The 26,445-nt window shown below is 38.4% G+C and overlaps 1 protein-coding gene across 1 annotated transcript; it reads right to left on the bottom strand.

Annotated features, from left to right (window-relative positions):
- Positions 1 to 1,200: 1,200 nt before the first annotated feature.
- cacna1sb (calcium channel, voltage-dependent, L type, alpha 1S subunit, b) lies at positions 1,201 to 26,166 on the bottom strand. The gene is made up of 44 exons (XM_066643746.1): positions 25,979 to 26,166; positions 24,095 to 24,200; positions 19,456 to 19,595; positions 19,006 to 19,139; positions 18,776 to 18,928; positions 17,985 to 18,190; positions 17,446 to 17,549; positions 17,091 to 17,236; positions 16,829 to 16,910; positions 16,589 to 16,749; positions 15,839 to 16,064; positions 15,248 to 15,455; positions 15,026 to 15,146; positions 14,765 to 14,879; positions 13,676 to 13,775; positions 13,378 to 13,447; positions 12,657 to 12,789; positions 12,115 to 12,244; positions 10,993 to 11,052; positions 10,756 to 10,862; positions 10,587 to 10,674; positions 10,190 to 10,297; positions 10,045 to 10,097; positions 9,756 to 9,902; positions 9,412 to 9,613; positions 8,646 to 8,804; positions 8,438 to 8,548; positions 8,271 to 8,354; positions 7,215 to 7,262; positions 6,212 to 6,337; positions 5,976 to 6,041; positions 5,098 to 5,189; positions 4,847 to 5,006; positions 4,618 to 4,745; positions 4,397 to 4,493; positions 3,992 to 4,094; positions 3,804 to 3,905; positions 3,588 to 3,715; positions 3,350 to 3,472; positions 2,759 to 2,979; positions 2,402 to 2,466; positions 1,867 to 1,958; positions 1,583 to 1,669; positions 1,201 to 1,495 (listed from the first exon to the last, which is right to left on the bottom strand). The coding sequence occupies exons 1-44, from the start codon at positions 26,164 to 26,166 to the stop codon at positions 1,265 to 1,267; spliced, it is 5,511 nt and encodes a 1,836-aa protein (XP_066499843.1). The 3' UTR covers positions 1,201 to 1,264.
- Positions 26,167 to 26,445: the final 279 nt, after the last annotated feature.

Here is a 26,445-nt window from a genome sequence, read left to right as displayed (position 1 = left end):
TCTTTTCTTGTATTTTTAAAATGTTATATTCATTCAAGATGAAAGGAAAGTCTATTGAAAACAGCTAATGTAAAAGTCATGAAAAAAAAAACAATGCTGTTTTATAGACAAATGAAGACATTCCCTATTTCATGGCTGATTCCAGGCTGGAGGGACTATGTCCAAAAAGAAACTGTCACCTGGGAATCCAGCCTGACTACAACATAAACATGGTAAATATGATATAACCATATTATGTGGCCAATGAAAGAAATTTAATAAAGCCCTATACAATATGGAAAACTAAGATTAGCATTTATATGCCGTTATAAGAATATTCAAGGTGTTGTAAGTGATGACAATATGTAGATAAAAATATATTTAAAATACTCAGAAATATTCATCCAGTCAGAGGACGTCCAGTTCAGCAGCTCACACAGTCAAATATTTGGTTTCCAACACTTACCAGAAGAGTTTTATCACAGTTTTTCTGTAACCTGTCATTATGCACATCATTAACATTTTAAAGTTATTGCTGAACAAGTTATGAGTTTTACCTTGCATTATTAAAACAAAACGTACCATCTTCATAGAAAAATAAACTCTAGCAAATTTTACCATTCATAACTCCCTAAACCCATAAAATGTGTTACCATTTTGCCATTAACCGAATTAATTATATATATATATATATTTTTTTTTTTTTTTCTCAAATTATTACCTAGTAATTAACTGTAACACATTGACGGTTCATACAAATACAGAATGATTTAATTGTCTGTCTAAAAGGAGCAAACTTTTATGGCTCACAACAAAATTACACAAGAGCCTGTCCAGTCCTACTCTGTCCATCGGAAGAAAAACAAAGTCAGCACTAAAGCAGGAAACAAATTCTGCTCTTGGGTGTGTTAGGTCACAAGGCAACACTCATTAAATCAAATGATCCATCAGTGCAATACCCCACTTGAGCTAAACTGAGGTCACATAGGTGCTTATTCTGCCATTAACAGCCAAAAATAATTCACCAAAGATCTATGTTCGGCAAGTGTCTGCTTACATACTTTATTTCTAAAAAACAAAATGTATTTGTTGAAGTGGACACTTATAAAAGATCTTTGATTTTTTTGGCAAGAAAAAAACAGTTGACAATGTGAAACAGCATTTGCTGTGGCTGGTGGATTTGTGTTACCAGAACAAAATTAGGCTTTGGAATCTTATGCAACAAAGCCTTGTCAAGAAAGTCAACATATGAAATAAGTCGGTGTATCTTCCACTAAGTCAAGGTCTACACTGCAGTGGTGGCGTCCTTTGGCTCAGTAGACTTGACACTGGGTGGAACTGGGATGGGGCGTCTTTTACGTTTCGCTGGCTTCACAACAGGGGTGTTCAGAATTTCCTTGGAGACTCCCTCCATATCCTCCACAGTAATGCTCATGGCTTCAGCCACCTCTTTCTTAGTCATGGAGACAAACTTAAGGTCTTCAGCCAAAGTGTCAAGCCCACTATTCCGTAATGTCTGAGAATAGAAGCAAAGTTCAGTTTAACTATTGGAGGTTCCTGCTTAAATGACACAGACACCATAATCTGTGTAAATCTAATTTACCTGCTGGATGAGTTCGTCAGTGGCTGATGATTTTTGCTCCACTACTTTCTGAGTGTTTGCTTCACCACAGCTTGGATTGTAAGGGAACTGAGAAAGGTGAATAAGGGAAGAAGAAAGGTCATGCAGTCACTGAGAGCTCGCTCTTAGATTTTCGGCATATCCTAAACTAAACTTTTCTAATGGGAATTCATCACTGGCAGAGTACCTAATTTAAGTCTAGTAGTAAATTAAGTTACTGACTTAGTTTATAATCTCATAAACATGCTCCTGATATTTTGAATCACCTGTGTAGTGCCTGTTCTCACAGTGAAGTTTGATTGGCTGTCTTCAGCTCCTCTAATGGATGGTGTTCTGTTGAGGAACATGTTGGAGTCTCCTGTTTTGGTTAGAGTTCTTATTAAAAACAAGACTTAAGCTGTCAGTGACAAATCATTCATTCATTCATCCATTATTTGTAACCACTTCATACTGTTCAGGGTTGTGGTGGGTCCAGAGGCTATTTTCAATCACTAGGCACAAGGCAGGAACACACACTGGAAAGGGCACTAGTCCATCGCACCATTACTCACACACAAATTTGGACAATTTTAAACAGCCAATCCACCCACCAGTGTGTATTTCTGGACTGTGGGAAGAAACTGGAGCACCCAAAGGAAACCCACACAGACACAGGGAGTAAACACAACTCACACACAGTGATGCAAATCAGGATTTGAACCAACAACTGGGCCATGGAGCTGTGTTTCAGGGACCAATCCTGCAGCTCCAACATGCTGCTGCAGTGAGGAATCAGTGTACTTTAATTTTCATTGTACTTACTTAAGTCTTCAAAAGATTGGTCTCTGGTTCCTACAGCTGAAAGTGACTCTAGTTCAACTATGAATCTGGATATTGAAAAAAATATGAAAATCAATAGTTTGAAGGTGGGACTCAAAAACAAATGAAAACTAATTAGTTCTAAACTTGTCAAAAGGGCAGAAAGAAGTCTTGTCTTCCCGGGGCTTCAGGAAATCTTTTGAAATATTACAAATTCCATTATGGGGAACATTTATATAGACTTTTAGTCCTTTTGATAGGCCCACAATGATTGTTTTTATCTTATTTTAATATAAAAAGTGTTCAGTTTGTCAATTTTAAGGTAAACAACTAGTACCAATAAATCAGGAAAGTCCTCACCCCTCTGTGAAGTTAGCATTGTTGTTTTTGTTTGTTGTTGTTGGTGTTGAAGGGAAGAACTCAGTGTTTGGCAGAAAAACTGAATCTGGAGGAGACTCTACATCCTCTGGACGACTCTCAGAGAACTGTAGTGGGCGCTGGCTGGTCTGAGCTGACATTGGACTGCTGGGCTCAGATGCAAAGGGGTCTATGTTTGTCCCACCAAACAGACCCCCACTCCGCTGTATGAACACAAAAAAAGATGTGATCATAAAAAGCTTTGAAGTCAACATCTGTATCATAGCTAAACTATCTGGTGAATTAAATGTTACTAAACATAATTTCACAAATTTAAAATGTTCTCCTTATTCCAAATTTAGCTGATGAGGTAAGACTCATTTGTTTTATGACATTTTCTTCAATTTTTCACTGCTTTTCATTGATAAACGTAACAATTTAAGGTTTTTTTAGGAGTCTCATGCTAACAGTGTTTACTGAAAATAGCTCTTATTTTTGTAACTAGGTAGTGCACTCAAATGAGCATTGGTACTGAAGGTACTGAAGAATACAACATCATTCGTTTGAATTCTATTGAAAGCTCCACTCTCTTACCCTGTAGATGCCCTCCTCTCCTCCTTCCATGGCTCTGTCCATCTCATCCTCTGCAACAAGGTCTCCTGAAATTGCCCGGTGGAGCTCAGGGGCAGCTTCTTCTTCAATGGTGCGCAGACCAGCCTGAAGCCAAAGACACAGGGGGAAAATAAAGCATGTATCTGAATATTACAGAGACATTTAAGGATAAGTGATTGCATAGATCGCATAAGTTACACTATACACCTTTCTGTTGTACCTTAATTTCTGCTGCGCTCTTCTTCGTAGGCCGGTAGCCATAGTACTCCTCCTGGCGCTTCATAAATTTACGGAAATGCTCCTGAATCAGAAAGGTGGCGTAGAACTTCCCCACAGTGACCTCATCCTCTACAGCCATTCACATCATATCTTAGTTAAAGTCAAATATGTGTGCTATCAGATTGTAGCATATATAATCTGGACAGCAGTAGTTTACCTCCAATAGGGGGAATGACCTGGTCCAACAGTTTCATACTGGTCCGTTTCCAGATACTCTTAATAATAAGCCTTAACTCCTCATTAGCCTGCTCAAAGTTGCCTGATGAACACAGTATAAAGTATAGTCACTAAAATGATTGGAGTCAAAACTGATGAGTTGTATTTTAGTAGTACAGAATGTCTTACCTTCAGTTTTAATCTGAAGATCTGTTCTGACTAAAGCAAACAATGTAGCATTGAAGGTGACCGTTCCATCACTGTTCAGGGGCATGTTCATGGAAATCAGTCGCTGTCATTACAAAGAACACAGGACAAGTAGAAAACTAGGTAAACTAATCCTATATAATGTTAATGTATGAGCTGATTATTCTACAGTTACTTAAATAGTTCAATAAAAAGGTCTAAGGTTTTTCAGGTTGTTTATAAAACAAAAAATCCATAATTTGATCAAATACAGTACTGTGCAATGTCTTAGCCACTTAAGTTTATTATTATATTAAATAATTGATCTTCTCAGTTAGCATGGTGCGTGTGTATATATATATTTCATATGTTAATGTTTCAATGTGTTGATGTCTGTAACTGTCTTACCTTGCATGCAGAGCGGTGAGGGCAGAATTTGCCAAATCCCAGTGGTGGCTGGATCCTTCGGAGCAGAGTCACCACATCAAGATGTTTGATTCGGCCCCTACAGATTAACAACAGGAACTGTTTGTAGTCACATCAGTTTGTGTGTGTGTGTGTGTGTGTGTAATAAACATAAAACAAGGAAGGCAGAGAGGCTTGTTTTTTTGATTAGGTGTATGACTCACGTTGCCTCTGGATCATACTCTGCCCAGATCTTCTTGAACTCATCCAGATGATGTGGACCAAGGATCGACCAATCACGGGTGAGGTAGTCAAAGTTGTCCATAATCACAGCCACAAACAAATTAATAATCTATGGAAGGGGTGACATGTTTAACGTTGAAGTATTGATGCTGAGTTCCTTCTAGGTCACAATGAAAAACAAATAATTAATCTTACAATCTTTGTACTTACCAAAAAGGCACACAGCATGTTGAAACTCAGGAAGTAGAAGACAGCAAAGTTGGTTCCACATGTGTATTCCTCTCCAGGAGCATAGTCTGATCTTGGATCACAGAGCTTTCCAGACATACAGGCCAGCATGATCTTCTGCCACCCCTCGCCTGTGACAGTTCTACAGAGCCAATGAGAGTTCAGTTTCAACCTTTTGTAGTATGTTCCACGATTGATTGATCTTATTACTTTTTTGGAAGCATTGAACGCACCGGAACAATAGTAGAATGGCTTGTGGGAATGTCTGAAAGTTGGTGTTGCGATTGATCTCCGTGCCATCCACCAGAGCTATCTTACCAAACACCTATGGACACAAAAACTGAGATGCTGAAGTATACACTTAGTTGCAAGTTTATTAGCAAGACCTACCTTATGTCTTTATATCTTTACCCATTGGCCAGTCCAGCCTATCAAATAGGTGCAGTGACTATTTTAAAAGCTGGTTTAGGCCAATTTAAACCTATCCCAATGGTGCAGTGACTGTAATGTGTTTTACAGTCAATTTGTCACCCTCCGTAATCTAATCCCTCTGGCATATCCATAAATTCACCACAGGGCTATGTCTGATCATTGTTTTTTAGGGCACCAATCTCAGCACAGACACTGACAGTGGCATATTAGTAGGTGTTGTATGAGTAAAAGTATTTAAACACATTAGTGTCATTGTTGGTCTGAGAAGTACATCAACTTTCAGCCACTGATGAAGTTCTAGAATAAGAGTATTCAATTCTGGTCTTCAGGGCCTGTATCCAGCAACAATCATCAGTTAAAGACGTAGTTCTTGATTGTAATTGAAAAACAAAAGATGTTTCCTCGCCATTTGCTAGCTCTCCAGTCTGTTTACGTGCTGGAAAGTTTCCCCCCAAACACACCGTTCCACCTTAAAAAATGCTTAAATTTGGACTGTAAAAAAACAGAGAGAACTGCAATCAGTCAAACTGTTGCATACCTCTAGTATATTGGATGACTATCAAATTATGCATGGAAAACATTAGCTCAACATACACTCACAAGATATGTGTGATTAATTCAATGGCTAGAAATATGAAGGCCTACAATGAGCTAGACAGTTAAGACTAGGGAAGCTCACCTGCATCCCTATGACAGCATAGATAAAGAAGAGCATTACTATGAGGAGGGCCACATGGGGGAACGCCTGGAAGAATGACAGAGAGAGAGAGAGAGAGAGAGAGAGACTGTTAGTTTGCACTATGTAATCATGTCAGGTGCTTAAAGGATTTGTAATGATTGCCATTCTGCATCATATCATCCATTTATCAAAGTTTTATAGTGATCATCTGTGAATCAATATCAAGCCCGTCAGACCTGAAAAGACTTGATGAAAGTCCAGAGTAAGTTACGAATGCCTTCAGAGCGGTTCAGCAACTTAATCAGACGCATCACACGGAACAGTCGGAAGAAGGTTATCGATACTCGAGCGTTTTCTTCATACTAAAAATAAGCAGAAAAGCAGAATTTATAAAATGAAACTTAAATGTTTAAATGTAGTCTGAATTGTTAGTAGTGATGTACATAGAAGACACACAGGATTAAATGGCCCTAAAATATACCCCACACAAATGGGGTACGTTTAGTTACAGTTCATAATTCCATCATATCACATAAAACCACTCTTTATGACTTTTTAACACAGAATGATTTAATTATGCAGAAAATCTGTGTAATTCAACTTAAATAGAAAATGGTGGAAAATTAAACATGCAAAAAACACTTACAGCAATGGCCTGCATTGGGTTTGTTTCCTGAAAAAAAAGAAGTTCAAGCAGATGTTACCCATTTGTTTATGTTTCATAAAATATTGCAATGTGCCACTTTCATATTCAAATATATTCCACTGCAAGCAACTTGAGTAAAGTAAAAAAGTGTATCTGATTCAATATAAACCAACTTATTTACTTTGCTCTATGATTTAATGATCCTACATCTAGTCTTATTAGAGAGAGTACATGCAATACTTGTCTAAAACTTGTCTAAATTACCAACCAGCTTGAGGTCAGTAAATTAACACCAAAAATACCATGGAATGGTTAGATTTCTACATTGAACTTCAAAAAAGTTAGAATATTTAATATTTCCTAAAGAATGTGTCTTAAAAAGGCATTTCAAACCATTAAGTCACACTTAAGACAATCAGATTTACTGGTGTTTTGTCTATGCAACAAAACTTGTTAGCTAAACTTCTGCAAGCATGTTTGATTCCATTTCTGTTTCTTCTTGTGTTGCTGTCAGTGTTAGTGCGGTCAGAGTGTAACACGGTGAGTTAACCTGTTCACACAGCAAGACCCATGCAGTGCAGGCTGATATTTACACCACAGCCGTGGAGGCAGTACAGTCCACCACTGGACTCCAGAGCAGCCTGGAGGAGATACAGTGCAGTCAAATGGTGATGTGAAAGACATCAAAGTGGGTGGGTGAATTATGGGAGGAAGGAGGATTCAAGATTTATATGTGGATAATGCAAAAAAAAAAAAATAATAATAATAATAAAAAATAAATAAATAAATAAATAAATAAATAAAAACTACTGGGTTGTGAAAAGATTCAGAGAGCACACTTTCATTTCTTAGTTCTTGTTAAATGGCCATTAACTATAAGTTATTTATATGTCATTGTCAAAGAAGAAAAATTAAAATAAAATATATATACAGAACATGTCACACAGGCCTCATCTGCTTAATATGATATATTATTATCAGTATTAATGTAACACCAATTTGCCTTACATACATTTACAGTTCTTGTTTGTTGAAGACTTGTTTTCAGTTTTTCAAAGAAATATCTTCAACATAATGGCCATTTTGTTGGAAATGAAATAAGTTTAAGTGTGGTCTCCGACTTATACATAGTACTGTATATAACACCATAAAAACACAGTATCAAACAGTGATAGGTATAATTGCAAAATATGAAAAACAAAAGCCTGTAGCATAATAAAACCTGTGACTGAGTGACATGCAGTGATGTAGAACACACAACAGTGTGAGAATCAAGCACCAGAAGTGAAAAAAGCTAAGGAAAAGTGTGCACTGATGGTTGGAGGCATTTCATAACCAATGGAAGCAAGATGAGATGACTACTTTGAAACATACTGAATGGTCAAAATTTCAGCAGCAAGAAATGAGATGAGTCTAGCCTAGATGGAGCTGGTTATCAAAGATTCTAACCCTGTCCTGTGAACTAGTGCTGGTACTGACCGCTTCTGCTTGTCTCTGGATAACGTGTATCTGAATGTAGGTTTAAAATACACACAATGGGTCATTGCTTGTTTGGAATGGTGTTGCAATTTTGCGATATTGATTAATGTGTTTTTGGTCTGACATATTTAAATAAATCTGCAGATGTTTGTGCTCTTCTCTGTACTCACATCAACCTGGCTGAGGACAACATCTACAATGCTGCCAATTACAATAAGGAAATCAAACACATTCCATGGGTCTCCAAAGTAACCCTGCACACAAAGATATTATATATTAGTATATTTTTGAGATTTTAAGAAACTATTTTCCAGTTTTTGCAAATGGTTTAAATTACCCTTGCTTTGAAGGCAATGAGCTTGACAATCATTTCAATTGTGAAAAGGACTGTGAAGATGACGTTGAGAGTGTCAGACAGCTGAGTTATGTAATCTGACTGGTTACAGTGCTATAATGCAAAACAAAACAAAACAAATAAACATATACATTAAGTAACAGCTAAATATTCATATACGTTTGATTTGAATACTAGTGAAAGCACATACCTGCATTCCTAGGCATAGAGTGTTGAGGATAATGAGGAAGAACATGAGGTACTCAAAGTAGCATGAGGTCACCAGGTACCAGACCCGGTACTGGTAAGGGTTCTTAGGGATGTAGCAACGGAGCGGCCGAGCCTTCAGAGCATACTGCACACACTGACGCTGGAGCAGGAAGAAAAGGAAACACGATGGGTCAACAGAAATGAAGCTATAAGAGCATGCACTGCACCAGACAAACTGGGCATTCTGGTTAAAAATAATTAACATACTCTGCAATGTTCTTATAGTGGATGAATATGCCCTTAGAGCACCACGGTGACTGCCATTAACCACATATCAACATTGTAAAACTCTGCAATGCTGTTGTGCTAGAATGCAATGGTGTCACTCAGAATGGCAGCATGACACCTTCTGTGACAAAACCACCTTTTGTCTTGGTAGAGAAGACCAACACATCTATCTATGTGTTGAGGCAATGTGATTGTTGTCACACGTCACATGTCCAGAAGGACAACAGCACAAAGCTCATCTACATACTGACCTGTCCCTGATTGAAACTATGTGGGATGCCATTGGAAACGCTTTCTTCCGAATATCATTATAATCTGAAACTTCCTTTTGACTGCAACTATTTCTTTGAAGATGAATGTACTTTAAGCACAGTGAAATTTCTCCAACCTAAATCTAAAATTGCTGAGAATTTTTATTTAGCACATTGTCGAGCCATTATGCTCCCGGTGTTCCACAGAAAATAAAATGAGCTTGTTACCTGGTTCTTATCCAGCTCACAGTCCTTGTATTCTTGCTCTCCTTGCTCACGGAAGGTGACAATGACAAACCCCACAAAGATGTTCATCATAAAGAATGCAATGATGATGATGTAAATAATGAAGAACAAGGAGGTATCCACTCTGTTGTTATAGACTGGGCCTCTGTCTTCTGCGTCTGAGTCTATGGCCTTATAGAGCAACCTATGGACAAGAAATAATCGAAAAATAAAACCACGTGGGTCATAATAAAGAGGTCCAGTCAGGGGCATTTGAACATATGATCCTATCCTATATTTCCAGGCAATTGCAATTGTGAGCAGGTTGCGCTCTTCATCAAACTCACTCAGGCCATCCCTCAAATGTGGAGACGGTGAAGAGTGCTAGCATGCCGTTTAGCACATTGTCAAAGTTGAAGTCGGCATTGACCCACTGTCGCTGATGGACTTCTGTTTCATGGAGCTTGTTTCGTACATACTTCACAAATGTCCCCCTGAGAACCAAAAAAAGGGTTTTGTTATCAAAGTTACCATGACAAACTTCTTATTTCTCAGTATAGGGAAAAAAAGCTCAAGCACCTGATGCAAGAAGGGAAATATTTACAAGTGCAAAAACAAATGCAACTGTGTACTCACTGACACTCTTCCTCAGTCAGTTTCAGTGGGTCTGTACATGAGTAGAATGTGCCCTTTAAAAAATAAAACAAATGTCATTAATAGCACATTTACATTAATAATACAAGATTATGATCACCCAAATCAAACCGTATTTAGATCTCACCTTGTAGAGTTGGACTCCAATGCAAGAAAACATGAAGTTTAACAGCAACGTGACCAGAATGATGTTTCCAATTGTTTGAATGGCCACAAAGACACACTGGACCACATGCTAAAAACAGACAAATCATTTTCAAGCAACTCCCAATGAAAAACTTTCAACTGGTATATTCATATTTCTATTACAAACACTTACATTTTTTCCACTTTATCAGTTTTTACTTTTTGGCAAAAATTGAAAGAGCAGTTTATCCTGATGACTAAACCAATAGAAAGTGACCTTTTTTTTAAATAAATGTAAGTAATTATGAATGTTCTTTTCCCACCTTCTATGCTTCTGCCATTTTAGAAAAAGTTTTCTATGCAATAATGTCTGTTTATAAACCATAAATGCTTTATACCTTCAAACCTTTGGCTCTATTCAGTGCTCGAAGTGGCCTCAGTACCCTCAACACCCTGAGAATCTTAATCACAGAGATGGCACTGGACCTAAAAACAAAAAAATCTGTGTTCAGCAACACTTGGTAAAATCTTAGAAAAAGACTCATTACTCAGCTTAACTGCACTCACTCCAGTCCCATTGAGAGGAGTGAAACCACAACAACAATCAGATCCAGGATGTTGAAGGAGTTCCGGCAGAAAGAGCCCGTGTGTAGTATGGCTCCATACACCAGCATCTGAATTATGACATTAAAGAAACCGAGAAACTAGTCACCATTGCTTTGCTGAGAAGAAAGCAATAAATATGACAGTCATAAAAGAATTTCTCAAATGAGTTTTATTGTTTTAGCAAATTAAATACCTTACCTTAAGCACAATCTCAATAGTGAAAACTGTTGTGAAGACTATATCAGCATAAGCCAAGATCTGTAAGAGGGACAGATGCATATCATTGCCGTATCAAAATGTCTCCATCTTTATACATTTTTTTTCTATCATTTGAAATTAGATGAGGAATTACACATTTCAATCTGTGTGGACAAGGTAAATTCTCAATTTTAGAGAAACTAGTGTTGATAGGAACCAGATACTCATAGCATACCTGCTGTCTGGAGCATGAAATAGAAGCATTTGGACTATTTGTCAGATAAGAGCTTGACCCCATTTTACTTATGGAAACTATGTTGAATGAATGAATGAGTGATAGTTCCAATTATACTGACATACAAAGTGCTTTACATTTTTCTTTGGAACAATTGGGAGTCGCCTCACCCACTACCAATGTGAAGCATCCACTGGGATAATGCAAGGGCAGCCGGTCTCCTTCAGTATGTTCACTACACATCAGCTGGTGGGAAGAGAGGAGACCAGAAGTGGCCACAGTGGCAGATTTAACAGGACACTGGGTGAACACCAGAATTTTGAATTTCTGAATATTGAAGGAAATGCCCAGGGATCTTTTAAGACCTCAAAGAGTGAGGATATTACATCTCTTCCCAAGGATGATGCTATTCAGTCCCCATTATTGCACTAGAGCACTGGCTTCTACACAGACCACAGAAAGAGTGTCCATTGTTGGTTTCCACCAACTACTCCAGCAGCAACCCAGGGTTTCTACGTAGGTCTCATAACCAAATACTGGCCAGGCTCAAACCTGCTTTACGTCAGTGGATTTATTTGTTCTGATGTTCAGGCATGATTTTATTTTTAGTAATTTTTACTTTTGTTTCTGTCACTTGGTAAACAAATAAAAAGAGTAGCTCCTTAAGAAATTTCATCTCATGCTGATAGTTGCTGGATGTAGTGAGATGTTCCACAGCAGGTTGCAGAATTTGCTGTGTGCTTAAACAGTTTTTAATGTGATACTCTTGTATTTCTACTCATATTTATTTGTTAAGAATACTTCAACTTAAGCATATCATATGTGGAACTCTATCCACCTCTAGTTTTATTATAAAATACATCAAATGAGAGCTGTAGTTTCTGCACCTGGTTCCTGAATGATTTGGGATCAATGGCGTCTTCAGCTGCCAAAGAGATGCTGCTGAGGAGGATGAGGAGGAGGATGAAGTTGGTGAAGGGGGTAGCGTTGATAGCTCTGTGACACAGCTTACGGAACCTGTCAATGCAAAATGCAACAGACTTACAGGCAATGAACATGCCAGTGGTACGTATTCACATAACTTTGCTGTCCATAAAAAACCTTGGATCTCCTACAAATTACTTTACTTTGCTAATGCAGTAAGACTTTATTTCAAGTCATTTTTGACTTGGCTGACATTTTTTAGGTCTGTCATAAATGTTTAATTCACTGTAAAATAAATTTTCAAATCATGTTAAAAGATCAAAAAAGACGATTTGAGGCATTGTTCTGCTACACTGCTAAAACAGCCTGGAATTAAAATGTGTTTTGCACATATACATGCATTATATCCTTTCTCATACTGCCTGCATGGCCAACACAAGCATTACATTACGCAACAAAACATTACATAATGCGAACAACCTGTCTATATAAGATCCTCACTCACTTATTCTGCGGGCCAAAGATGAAAAAGGAACTGGCTTCAGGCATAGGAACCACTGTCTCTTTGAGCTGCAAATCAGCCATGGGTCTAGGTCTTGGACTGATAGGTATCTCCGGCTCTTCCTCCTCATCATCACCTAAGGAGAGGTGACCAATAAGATTGACTGACTTCTATAATTAAGCATAGTTCCATTTCTAAACATTTTAATTCCTCCATTTCCAACTGAAAGACATTTCAATAAGTCAAAAATATACAACTGCTGGTCAGTGTTAATTTATATATGGGATGTTGCAAATCATTGCTGTTGTATCAAAACTTCTCACATTTTTTTTTCTTTTTGCATTTGTTGCTTTTTACATTGTGTGAATATTTTACAAAAGACCAATAAAATAGTCATTGTTAAATTTCATTTTTAACAACCGTTACAGTCACAGTTGAAACAATATACATTTGCCTATCAAATTACATTTTGGAGGTTGCCAAACTTGTTTATAATAATTTATTATCTTTTTGTGACTATTATAGCCATCCAGGACCTTGCAAGCTATCCCATAAATGAACATAAAGCATGAGGCTAATATTAATCTTGGCTTAAAATAGTGCAGCTAATCTAGCACATCACTATTACCAAATTCATCTAACTGTTTTACTCGATGGCCACACCACTGTCTAAACCATAGGAGCTTCAGCTGATAAGGCACTTTTTCTGTTTGTGTTGGTTTACCTGGGAAATCTGCAGGAGGAAATGGATCCTTCACTTCTTTTACATTGGATTCAAACTCATCCACCTTAAGCTGCAGATTTAAGCCAGATGGCAGTTTGGACAGTGTTACATGACATGGTAGTGCTATGAGAAATTCAGTTTCTGTAGTAGTTTTACATATGGATACATATATATGATTCTTAAGCAGAGTTGCGAAATAGTAGAACAGTACCATGTTTAGAAAATATCTAACCTCACCTAAAATTAAGTCAAGTGATTTGAAGCTTAATGTGAACTATGGCTCTGGAGTGCATTGTACCTTTGCAGTCGTGGGCATGCCTTCAGTTTTATGCTTGGCCTCCATCAGCCTCTTGACCATAAGAGCTTTCTCCTCCTCAGTCTTTTGCGTTGGGGCTGTTCTGATGTAAAATATTAGAACACTCTAAATCCATTTTTTTACTAAACTTAATTAATTACTGTATTTATTTACTCATTCATCTACTGTACATGCACCATTCTCTTCAGAGTCCCCTTGGATCAAGTGCCTACCCAGAATCAGGAACACATTCTGGACATTGTGCCAGGCCATTCATTGTAGGACATCAGTAACTTAGTCATTCACACACTCACATTTGTGAAAAGTATTTGCACAACTAATCCACCAACCAAAACTGGTTTTAGGGCAGTACGAAGAAACTGGAGCATCACAGACACATTGGAGCCCAGTGGAATCGACACTGCCTGTTGTACCACTGTGCCACCCCAATTTGAAATTATTCTTAAAAATACTCTGAATACACAAATGTGAGAGAATTATATTTTTGCTAAGTGTGAAAATATGCTGAGAGTTTTTTTTTAGCAGGTTATATTATTATAAGATTATTATAAAGTGTGATAGAGCAGCATGTGACAGGGAGGTTCTAGGATGCAGGAATAAGCAGGAATGAATTTGTGGAGGAGGAAACGGGGCAGCACTCTGTTTGGTGTAAGCTCAACTGAAACTGATTTACCAAATTACGTGAGAAACAGCACTGAAAATTATGACACCAGGCAGCCATGACATTGAGGTTAGAGAAGCAAGCTTAAGGCAGGAGGGTCGCCAGTTCAATAAAAATTAATTCCTAGCTGAAGTGCCCTTGAGCAAGGCACCTAACCCCCAAACAACTCCCCGGGCACACACCCCGAGGTGGTGTGTGTGAAGAATTGCTCACTAGTGTGTGTTTGTGTGTTCACTACCACAGATGGGTTAAATGTAGAGAAGTAATTTCCCTAAGGGGATCAGTAAACGTGTTTCTTCTTTTCTTCTAAGATAAATATATTGTGCACATTAAGCCTGATGCAACATGGTGCACTCATGATGTTAAAACACTTATATTATACACTGTAGTATTAAGATAAATGTATTTACCTCATGAGTTTCTTCCTAGCTTTCTCCTCCTCTTTTTCTTGTTGTGCTGAGGAAAGACTCTCTGCTTCCGTTAGGTTATCCACAGCAATGGCCAGGAACACATTCAAGAGGATGACTGACGGCTACCCGCTGAGGAAAATAGACCTTAAAGCATGTTACCTTAAAGCATTCATTTACTGTCCCCACACAGAAATTAATTTCCAAACAAATATTAGCCTAAACCTGAATTCTACACCTGTGAGGTCTTGAGACAAAGGATACAGTTTCCACAGAAATACAGGATGATAAAGTAGATGGAGACAAGAATTCCAGGGGAATTTGGTCCACCATGAGCCATGATTCCATTGTACATGATGGTATCCCACTCCTCCCCAGTTAGAACCTAAAGAAAGAAAACAAGATAATTGCCACAACAATACATCAGCAGGAAATATAATAACAGATGAAGTGATATTTTGTAAAATTCTGAAATAACATGAGCACCTGAAACACGCTGATGAGAGCCTGTGGGAAATTGTCAAAGTTACTGCGCTGAATATCCCTGTCAGGGAAGTTGAATTTGCCACCAAAGACTTGCATGCCAAGGAGAGAGAAGATGACGATAAAGAGGAAGAGCAGCAGGAGAAGGGAAGCGATGGAGCGCACTGAGTTTACCAGCGAGGCCACAAGGTTACTGAGAGATTTCCAGTATCTAACAGCCAAAGGAAACATTGGAAAGATTAATAATGATGCAGGAATGAGCCTTAAATTGATGGAGAATTGTACTGCTGTGAATAATTTTATTCTGTACACGTCAAAATTAAATTTACTTCTCTATTTTTGTCTTTGAAGTCATTTTAAGAGGTCCCAATAATCTGGACTTAGAACAAGCAACTGGTTTGTGCACCCCTCCATGAATGAGACACTCACACTAGTGAGCAATCTTATAGTCAATGAGACAATCAAAAGGCCATTTTGGGCTGTGTGAGGAAACCAGGAGAAACCCACATGGAGATAGGTAGAGCACTAATATTTTGAGTTCATGTTTTTTTTTTTTTATTCAGATCTACTGCAGTGTGAGTGGGGAGTACTTACTTGGTGACTTTCAACAGACGTAAGAGTCGAACACACCGCATTACAGAGATGCCCAGCGGTGTCATGACATCAGCAGAAACCAAGATTATCTCCAGTATGCCCACAGTCACAACAAAGAAGTCAAATCGGTTAAAGATTGACATGAAGTAAGTCCGTAAGCCGAAGGCATACATCTTCATAACCATCTCAATGGCAAAACAGGCAAGCAGGATCTTGTTGACAATATCTGCATTAATATAACATACAGTTAAAGCTTCTCAGATTTTTTTAGTTTTCAGCAAATATTTTAAATAAAATTCATCAATGCATTGGCCATTGTAGAAGTATTGTCTTTTTTATTTTAATAAATCTTGCTTTTTCATGCATATATTCAATGCTTACTATGAAAAATAAAAAAAGGTCAGGGGAATAACAATCCTCTGTTGTCACTGTTTGAAAATGTCAGCTGCTCTTTACATTGTGTGAAAAATTCCTGATGACCAAAAGATTTGAGACGATCCATAATGTTTGAAATAAAATTGTTTTACATTAGTTACACTGCCATTTAAGGATGTGTTTTGGAGATGTGAATTTATCATCAGATAGCAATGATATATTGAGAAAATCATGCAGTATATTTACAAAACATGAAATATAATAAGTACAGAACAAAATCTAGCCAGTGCATTGATGATGTTTATATCTTGAAATGTTCGTGTTAGAAACAGAACATACGTATATATATTACGTAGAAATGTTTATGAGACAGACCTTGAAACTGAGTGGCTGATTCAGACTGGGGATGGTGCTCTGAAGCAATGGCCAGAGTGTTGAGGAGCACAACCAGGATTACCAACCAGTAGAATATTTTGGACTTCACCCAAACAGTACATTTCAGCCGAAACACTCGATTCCAGTGGCGTGCGAGTCGGCTAGGAGTTAAAGAGGCACCCTGAGTCTTCTGAGATAGAGGCTAGGTTTGATATAATAAAAATCTTATATGATACTCACTAGTAATAAATGACACGGTTTAAACCCTCCATTTGATAAAGACTTTCTGTTTCTGAACCACTGTCTTTCAGAGGGAGAAGACCTGATGACAGAGAAAGGAAATGAGAAATCAGCTATGAGAGGGTGTCTTTTTCACTGTGACCTACAGTGATTTACCAGTTTGTTAGGAACAACATAAAGCATTAGTATTTTCTTTACATTTGTACAGCTTTGTACGGTTAATTGTCAATATCATTGGCATATCAATGGCATATCATAGCACCTTGTCCTTCCTGATCCACATCCAGGACTTCAGCATGTGTGATCCATTCCATGTAACCTTTCAGATCTTCATCCATCTGCTGTCTCTCTCGCAACTTCTGGTACTCTCCTCTGGATCTGCATTTTTCCCTCTCTTTAGTGAACTCCCTATAGAGAGATTGCTAGTATTTGAATTAATTAAACACAAATAGTAATAGTACAGTGTGTGCATTCAAGAAAGCAAAGGATCTCTGAATGGATGTGCCATATTGGTCTAGACTAAGAGAGTAAACAATGGACAGACTGTAAGAAGGCTGATACGAAAGTAAATGTCATTCAAAAAATATTTTTAGGAAACACAGTGGACTGCTAAATACCCGCTGAGTACCCCAAGGACCAGATTGAGGACAAAGAAAGATCCCACAAGGATCAGCGACACAAAATATAGCCATGGCCAGTCGTTACCAATAGCATCATTCACCTGAAACACAAAAAGAAGCATGTTTTGACCATATTGTGTATGGTATTCACAAACTAATGCCATGACAACCCTGGTGTTACTTTTAAAGTTGCAATCAGTCATTTTTTTCAATGACTCTCCATTGCCATATTAAACAGCCTCAGTGACCTGGATGTATCAAAGAATTTATATTAACTCTATTTAAATCATGACAAGAACACTCCCTTCACTATGGCTGTAGTGCCCATGAGCAAAGTACCTAACCCCCAACTGCACTGCCCCCACCACAGTGTACTCGTGTGTGTGTGTGTTCACTGCCATAGATGGGCTAAATGCCAAAGAAACTTCATTTTAAATGCATGTTTATTTATGAAGGACCACTCTATGGAGAATAAAATGGTTCAATTGCCTGAGTTAATCTATGTTTACTACTTTAAAATGAGGGTGTATACTAACCCAGTAGAGCACATTAGTCCAGCTCTCCATTGTGATGCACTGGAAGACAGTAAGCATGGCAAAGCCAAAGTTATCAAAATGTGTGATGCCAAAGTTGGGACCAGGCCATCCTCCTCTGCACTCTGTCCCATTGATGGTACATCGGCGGCCATTTCCTGCCTCAGCACAGGGGGATGGCACTTCATTGTCTCGTAAAGCAATCAGGTCTGTGACAGAGGACAGATAGAATGAAATGTCTTGAAAATTCAAATGAAGCATTCAAACAGTTATTATTCAGTAACTGATACAGTCCTTTTATCAATGGAAATTTAATCATTTTTAAGGGCAATTTAGGTTTGGGAAACACAAATAAAAATGTACTTTATATACTTATATGTAGAGTGTGTCTAAAAGGTAAGGAAACAGAAAAATAAAAAACACCCATATAAAAGACCAAGATCCAATTTTAGACACAAGCTGTTGGGTAAAAGGGGAAATATGTCTGGCAGTGGTTTCCCCATTCCTTCACAGCTTTTGTCTAAAATTGGATCACCATCTGTTATACGGGTGCTTCATTACTTTTTAGATACCCAGTCGAAACTACATACACACACAAATTTATATATATATATATATATATATTTCAAAATGGACTTCAAAATGGCCACCATGGTCACCACCCATCTTGAAAAGTTTCCCCCCTCCCATATACTAATATGCAACAAATGGGAAGTTAATATCACCAACCATTCCCATTTTATTAAGGTGTATCCATATAAATAGCCCACCCTGTATATATATAAACAACTAACCTGTGCCTTGGTAATAGCATGTCTTGTGCATTTTGCATTTGAACAGCTCCAAACCCATGATAGCATAAAGAGTGACCAAGAAGAATACCAGCAGGGCGACTTGAAACAGAGGCAGCATAGCTTTCAGAATGGAGTTCATCACTACCTGCAAACCTGGGGAGAGAGAACAGAGGTGAATGACTCTTGATAAGGATGAGTTGGAACAGCGGATTAAAGTAAATGACTCTTACTGGGAACTCCAGAGACGAGGCGAAGGGGCCGAAGCACTCGAAAAGCTCGGAGAGCTTTCATGTCAAACCCTCCACCTTTCTCTGTGGGGACTCCAGCTATTTTGTTGATTGTATCCACAGCCAAAGTAAAGAGCCTGCAGACATAATGAAAAAAAAGAAAAAAAAAAAAAAAGAAAAGAATACTTGTGAAATTTAGGAAGTAATTAAGTTTGTATACATATCAAGCCCAAGCTAGCCAGTGGACATGAGGACCTTAGATTTATGTTTAGCATTTTTACAAGCTGTATGAGTGTGTGTGTTAAGAAACACCTGTATCAACTATGGATCTGGCTAAATGTGATTTAATTCACTCATTAGAATGAGTGTCTTTACCTTTGATATTATTAGGAGTGGATATCAGCTGGAAATTTACATTTAAAATTCCAGTACTGATAAAAGTATTCATCTTACCCCATAAACACGATGACAAAATCCAATATGTTCCAACAGTTCCGTAAATAGGCCCCTTCATGAAATAAGAGCCCATATGCTATTATCTTTAGGAAGCACTCCAGAGTAAAAATGACCAGGAAGATATACTCCAGGCTTTCCTGCAAAGAAAGACCTTATTATCAGATATCACATACTAAAACATGTTTTAATTAAAAACAATAAACAACAGCAAACAAAAGCAACAAAATAACAGCCTATGGTTTCAATGTCATTTTAAGTGATATCAACCACACTGAATGTATACAGGGCACTTTGTTTTTAAGACCTAGTTCCAGGTCACGTCAAACATTTCTCAGTATTTGATTTAGCTGCATCTCCAATCAACTTATCCTTCAGGGGTCATAGTCCTTTAAATACTTTCATAGTCCTGCTTGAAACACTTCATCTCGCTTCCAAAATGTTTACAATGAACTACAAACCACAGCAATGAAGACATTTTTGTCATCAGCTGTATTCTGTATTCACAGAAATAAACAGACATAGCAACCCAGACCACCATTAACCATTTAGCCATTGTCACAGAGGTTTTTCTGGCATTTCAAAAACAGGAAAGCCCAAAATACATGCCCTTGTCATTAGAAAGTCTGAAGAAGCTTTGGTGCTTCATATAAATGCTTTTGTTTGCAAAAATTACAAATTATAAAAGTTTATTTTGTCAGTGGCTGACAGTGTATGTATGAACATTTTCTGTTCATACCACAATACCAAACTGAAGCACTTTAAAGCAACTCATTTACCAGAACACAACAAGATAACATTTTAACTTTTAAGTCTTTGAACATTTCTAAAACAACCACCTTAACCTTTTATCAACCAAGTAAGGAACAAGGAATCGCTGAGAACTAGATATTCTTTACTGACTTATATTTCTATAAGGGTCCGACAGATAAAACGGTGCTGTAACAAATCCACAGCCTCGTTTATTTTGAGTAACACCTCACTCTCGTGTTCTGGCTTTAATCATCCGGAGATTTTGTCTGTTTTCATTGTAAAGTTAAACAAAAACTGTGAAGATGTAATTTACTCATCAGAAAGTCAGTAACGGTGAGATGTGTCCGTGTATTTGTGCTGTTATAGGGACAGACAAGATGACTTTCTGTTTGTTAAATATATAGTAGAAAACAAAAGGCTGGGTCACAGAAACATTCTCCAAACATAAAGGAGAGACTATGATAAATATTACCTCAACAACGTTCAACACATTTTTATTTGAGGCTCCTTTTTCAATCTCCTTTTGAGATATGTCACTGAAGGACATCTTCTAAAAATGAACTGAGAAAAAAATCTAAATAAATATTTTTTTGAAATCCTCGAAAACCCCACGTGGAGAATTATTGGCCTGCTAAACACAAGTGAGCAAGAGAAAATGATAGTTGCAAGCCAGTTATTTGAGGCACTTCACGTCTAAAACTTCCATAAACTCTAAAAGTTCTTCACCAAGGATTCTGACAGAATATTATGTCAATATGACATACAATACAGTACGCTAAAAACCAGAAACATTTTGGGAAATTTTATGATTATGAGAGTAGTCATTAGTAGCTTCTGGGGAAATACTAAACATTTATAAAGAAAATAAGGCCAGGGATATAAACCATCACCAGTAGACACTGTGCTTGTGTCAGTTAATGACATCTATTTATTCTCTCAGCAAAAGTGAGCACCAGTGTGCTGAAATTCTACCGACCTTCTTCTGTCCACTTTAGGCAGGGAGCTCTTGAGCCCAGCACTTAGCTTAGGTTTCATGACTTAAATCTGTGGAATGGACAGGCCACCTGCCTGGCAAGGCTACTACCACAGCTGAGGGAGACTGAACAGTAATTGTAGAAATCATAACATGCATTACAGCCATCTGCAATCTGATGACACTGTGGATAACTACTAGGGCTACAAGAATATGACTGAGCATGCTCTCTGGCAGCAGATCTGACCCAGATAGCCAGCATGCTGATTAGGCTGTATTTAGTTTTGTTGATTGTACACACTTTGTATAGATGTTTTCTTCCCATTTTCTTTCCAATTCTTCACATGCCCATATTGTTCTCCATCCATCCATCCATTATCTGTAACCGCTTATCCAATTTAGGGTCGCGGGGGGTCCAGAGCCTACCTGGAATCATTGGTCGCAAGGCAGGAATACACCCTGGAGGGGACGCCAGTCCTTCACAGGGCAACACAAACACATTCACTCACACACACACTCACACCTACGGACACTTTCGAGTCGCCAATCCACCTGCAACGTGTGTTTTTGGACTGTGGGAGGAAACCGGAGCACCTGGAGGAAACCCACGCAGACACGGGGAGAACACACCAACTCCGCACAGACAGTCACCTGGAGTGGGAATCGAACCCACAACCTCCAGGCCCCTGGAGCTGTGTGACTGCGACACTACCTGCTGCGCCACCATGCCGCCCCCATATTGTTCTCCATTTTTTATTATTTTTATTGTTTCATTAACAATACTTTCATGCAATTGTTTTCTTTCTAAAGAAGATTTTGCTATGTGATACCTATGTGCTATGGTGTAGCCAATATTAATATTGATCCAATAATTTTTTTCTGTTTTTAATTAAAATAATATGCTTGGTACAACATCTTGACTATTTCAACAGAAATACACAGCTTGATGCTGTGTGTGATTTCAGGTTAGATTTGCTACAGGATTCAGTATTATTGTTAATTCAAAAATTGAGTCCAGGGTTTTGTGATGACAGTACTTGATTAGTTCAGTGGCATCTCAAATGTATAATTTTAAAATACCAAAAACAATTAGAGAAAGTTACATAAAAGACTTGAATGTTGTTTGGTTTTGCTTTCACTGTCCCTACTTTTTAAAAAAAATCAGATTTCACGCTTTATTCTCCTTTTATCTCAGACGGATTGGCTATTCAAAAGTGTCCGTACATGTGAGTGTGTGTGTGTGTGTCGCCTTGTGAAGGACTGGCGCCCCCTCCAGGGTGTATTCCCGCCTTGCACCCAGTAATTCCGGGTAGGCTCCGGACACACCGCGACCCTGAATTGGATAAGCGGTTACCGAATGAATGAATTAATGAATTAGTTAATTAATTAATTAATATTTGGGGTAAATCATTACTCTGCATCAAATAGAAGAGGAATAGAATATATCAGAATGCAAACCGGACTTCCAAAAACATGCTTACACAATCTACTAAATGGCAGCTATGAGGCTAAGGATGCAGTTATAGTCTGTAACGCACCGACCTGCAATATGCGGGAAATAGTTTTTACATGACAAACCTCTAGCACCCAATTAAAATAGCAATATGAGCAGCAAAGTCCATGCCATATGATGGGACATCATGTATAAAACCCCCTAGAGGTTTTACATGTATCTTTGTAGCTCTCTCTCATTCCTGTGGACTGCAAGCCTGCTGCTTCACCTCCTTACCCAGAGTCTAAATATAAAGTCCAGGATAGACAACAGTGCTGTCCTGACCAACACTAGCTAAGCTTCAGTTTTACAGGCTAATAATCACGGGTCAAGAGAAGTATTTTGAAAAAAGAAAAACCCAGTAACCACAGCAGTTATGGATATCAAGAATGTTTCCACTTATGGCAAAAAAATATGACTATGGCAAGGTGATTTCATCTGGCACCTAGGTTTAGTAATAAACTGTTGTGTACCTAATCCTGTGGACTATATATACATTAAATGAACAAAAGCTGTGTACCAGTGTGTACAACCAGCTGTATATTGATCAGCCATGTCATTATGACGAGTTCCTTATTTCTACAGTCACTGTCCACTCAGCTCTATTAACCATCGAGGAGCACTTTGTAGTTCTACAATTACAGACTGTAGTCCAGCTGTTGCTCTGTATACTTTGTTAGGGTGCAGTATCTCACCCTGTACTTCAATGATCAGAAACCCCATAGGACACCACAGAGCAGGTATGATTCGAGTGGTAGGATACTAACATGATGGTGCTGGATTTGACAGCAATTTTTAAACCCACTGTTTGAAATCACTGCTGGACTGAGAATAGTCCACCAACTAAAAATATCCAGCCAACTGCGTCCTGCCCATGTGCAACAACAGATGAGCAACTGTCACTGGCATCTAAAAGGTGTACAAGCAAGGCGAGTGTATCTAACCATGTCAGTGTCACTGCAGCCCTGTGAATGTGACCAATCCAACACCCAAACAATACCTGCTCTGTTGTGGTCCTGATAATTGAAGAGCAGGATGAAAATGGGCAAATAATATATGCAGAGCCACATATGGATGTAGAACTACAAGGTGAACCTTGTGTCAGTAAAGCTGAGATAATGGACAGTGAGTGAAGAATCAAGTAAATGGTCGTAATTATATGGCTGATAGGTGCATGTCTAAGACAAAATTCAATAGCAGAAGAGCATCTACGATGTACAGAATTATTTAGTACATAGTACACACTAACATGCTGACACATTATTTTCAACTGCCAATATATCCACAATTAACAATATTATTTATTAAAGAATCTAACAGACAATAAGTAACTGATCATTCAGTTTATAAAATTTATTGAGAAGAGGACAGACTAAGAAATATGTCCTTCTGCTTAACTAACAGCTGGTGCTGAAACTCACCAAGGTGGAGTTGGTGGAATTGGTGTCTTCCTCTGGCATGGGCAGAAACACAGCTAGAGCCACACAGTTAGCGAAGATAGTCAGCAGGATGATGATCTCAAAGGGCCTGGTGGAGGCTGCTCAGGACAATAGTCTCAAAGCTTGATATATCATCAATAACACGACTTAGAAAGTAGCATATATAAGTAGAAAACATGGCGCACACACAGATAGCATCCATTAACCCAAGTGTATCCCAAGAAATGGAACCAGCTTATTTTTAGCATAAACATGTCTGAAGACTCCAGAAAGAAGCCATATTAGAGATTCTCACCTGTCCCTGTTTTGTATTAGGTTATGTTTACCAGAAGCATTTGGATCAACTTCAGGATCATTATCCTCATCTATGACGCACAGATTGCTAAGCTTGAATGTGAACATGAACAAAAATTGAACATATAGCACATTAAACAAAATCTCATGGCCTGTGTTTACAGGTAAATATTAAACAATGTCGCACATTTAGACATATAACATTGTGCCATTGGGTATAACTTTGTCACAAGAGCAATCATGTTATTATCACTCCTACAGAGTGTAAGACAGGGCGACACATAATATTCACTTCAAGCTCCATCCATGAAAGAAAGCATCAGTCTGCCATGTAGTGCTGTGTAAAGGACAGTATGGAACGGTCAGTTTAACAGTGAGCTTGAGAGTTAGAGTGCATTTCTGCCAGCAGGAGGCAGGACATCAGAATTTCCCTGCAAGCTCAGCATCATGTCCAACATGAGTGATCTCACACAACAGCTGCACACCCCGAAAATATTATCAAACCATTTAAACACACTTACTAAAATGGCTCCAAAACTACATCAACTGCTACAGTGCATCAAGGTAAATAGGAACTGAGCCTCCTTATGTGAGTCTGGTCTTTCTTTCCTAAAACCTACCTGCAGGGCTTTTAATCCTAACAGTATTCTGAAACATTCAGGTAGGGCCCTCATTTTGTTGATATCTGTCATTCTATAATGAATAATGAATATAAACACTTCTACATGTAATGTTCTATATTTGGAAAGCCACAAATTATTGACCAACAATAAAACAAATTCAGACACATTTATGTTATTATCAAACTACATATATGCACTGCACTTCATGCATAAAACCATACACTAGACCGCTGGACACATAGATCATAGATAAGTGCCTGTATCTATTCTGTTTAACCCACAGTCTGTGAATAACGTGAGGTCTGCCTCTTCACATCAACACACTAGACGGTGAAAAGACCTGAGCTCATGTTTCCATTCAACTGTGGGTCTGAAGGATAACAAAAGCTTAACACCCTCACTCTGGCTCCTGACAGACATTTCTACACCTGGAAGCAATAAAAATAGAGCTTATTTTTTATACTTCATGACTGCAGATAGGGGTAACTATGTCTGTGGAAGGTTAATAGCTAGAACAGAAAAAAAACAAAGAAAAACAGCATGAATTCGGAATACTGTCATACGTTTTCCCAGGACTAACAGTTTGTACCTTTAATGTGGCTCACAGACAGGAATATTGGTAATTAATATGAGTATAAAGCCAGAAGGTCAAAGCAAACATACAGTTCTATACACCTTCATCAGAACCTAAGGTCTAGCTACAAGCTTATTAGCCGATAACTAGCAGTCAATTTTTAATCACAATATATTTAAAAATATATACTTACTATTCAGCCTGTGGTGTCAGTTGCTAGACAGTTAACTAGATTTGAGACAAATGTTCTTACTGAGAACTCTACAGCAACTGAAATACAGCTGTCTGACCCACACTTCTTTGCCATAATTAACTGTTCTTTTATTTCAGGGTGGAACAGAGAGGTCTGAGTATATCTATGTGTTTAAAGGATACTTCCATTCCACTATGTTGATGCAGGTCTTTCGGAAGGGGTTCCTGAGCGTGAAGAAGAAGAGGGAGCGGGCAGGCCTGGGGTTCCCACCAGTGGCCTGTAGTTTCTTCAGTTTCTCTCTCTGCTTCCTCTTCAACTCCTCTTCGTTCATGATGAACGAGGCCAAGGCTGGCCCTCCACCGGAATCCATTTTATCCTGAATCTTGTTCACTTACAAGCTCTTGATCCCAGGAAAAATAGCAAAGAACCAAGCCTAAATCTCCGGTGTTCTACAGCCTTTAAATAAGAATCCCAACTTTACAATCCTCTGGGTCTCCCAGAGGTCTGGGTTAGACCTTGGTTTTGCTCCTTCACCTCCACCCTCCGGTCCCCTACAGCTCTCTCCTGCTCTCGCTGACTGAAAGGACCTCCTTGGCCCTGGCCCCCTTGCTCAGAAAACTTACACCAAGCAAGGAGAAATTAGAGTAGC

The sequence above is a fragment of the Hoplias malabaricus genome, chromosome 14 (genome assembly GCF_029633855.1).
Source record: "Hoplias malabaricus isolate fHopMal1 chromosome 14, fHopMal1.hap1, whole genome shotgun sequence".
Taxonomy (NCBI): domain Eukaryota; kingdom Metazoa; phylum Chordata; class Actinopteri; order Characiformes; family Erythrinidae; genus Hoplias; species Hoplias malabaricus.
This window is presented reverse-complemented; position numbering and strand designations above follow the sequence as displayed.

Excerpts from the sequence above, each read along its gene's own strand:
- cacna1sb (XM_066643746.1), bottom strand. The coding sequence starts at position 26,166 with ATGGATTCCGGTGGAGGGCCAGCCTTGGCCTCGTTCATCATGAACGAA. Across the intron at positions 17,550-17,984 it reads GGACTAATGTGCTCTACTGG|GTGAATGATGCTATTGGTAA; the intron begins GTTAGTATACAC and ends TTTGTGTTTCAG. Across the intron at positions 10,863-10,992 it reads CTATTGAGATTGTGCTTAAG|ATGCTGGTGTATGGAGCCAT; the intron begins GTAAGGTATTTA and ends GTCATAATTCAG.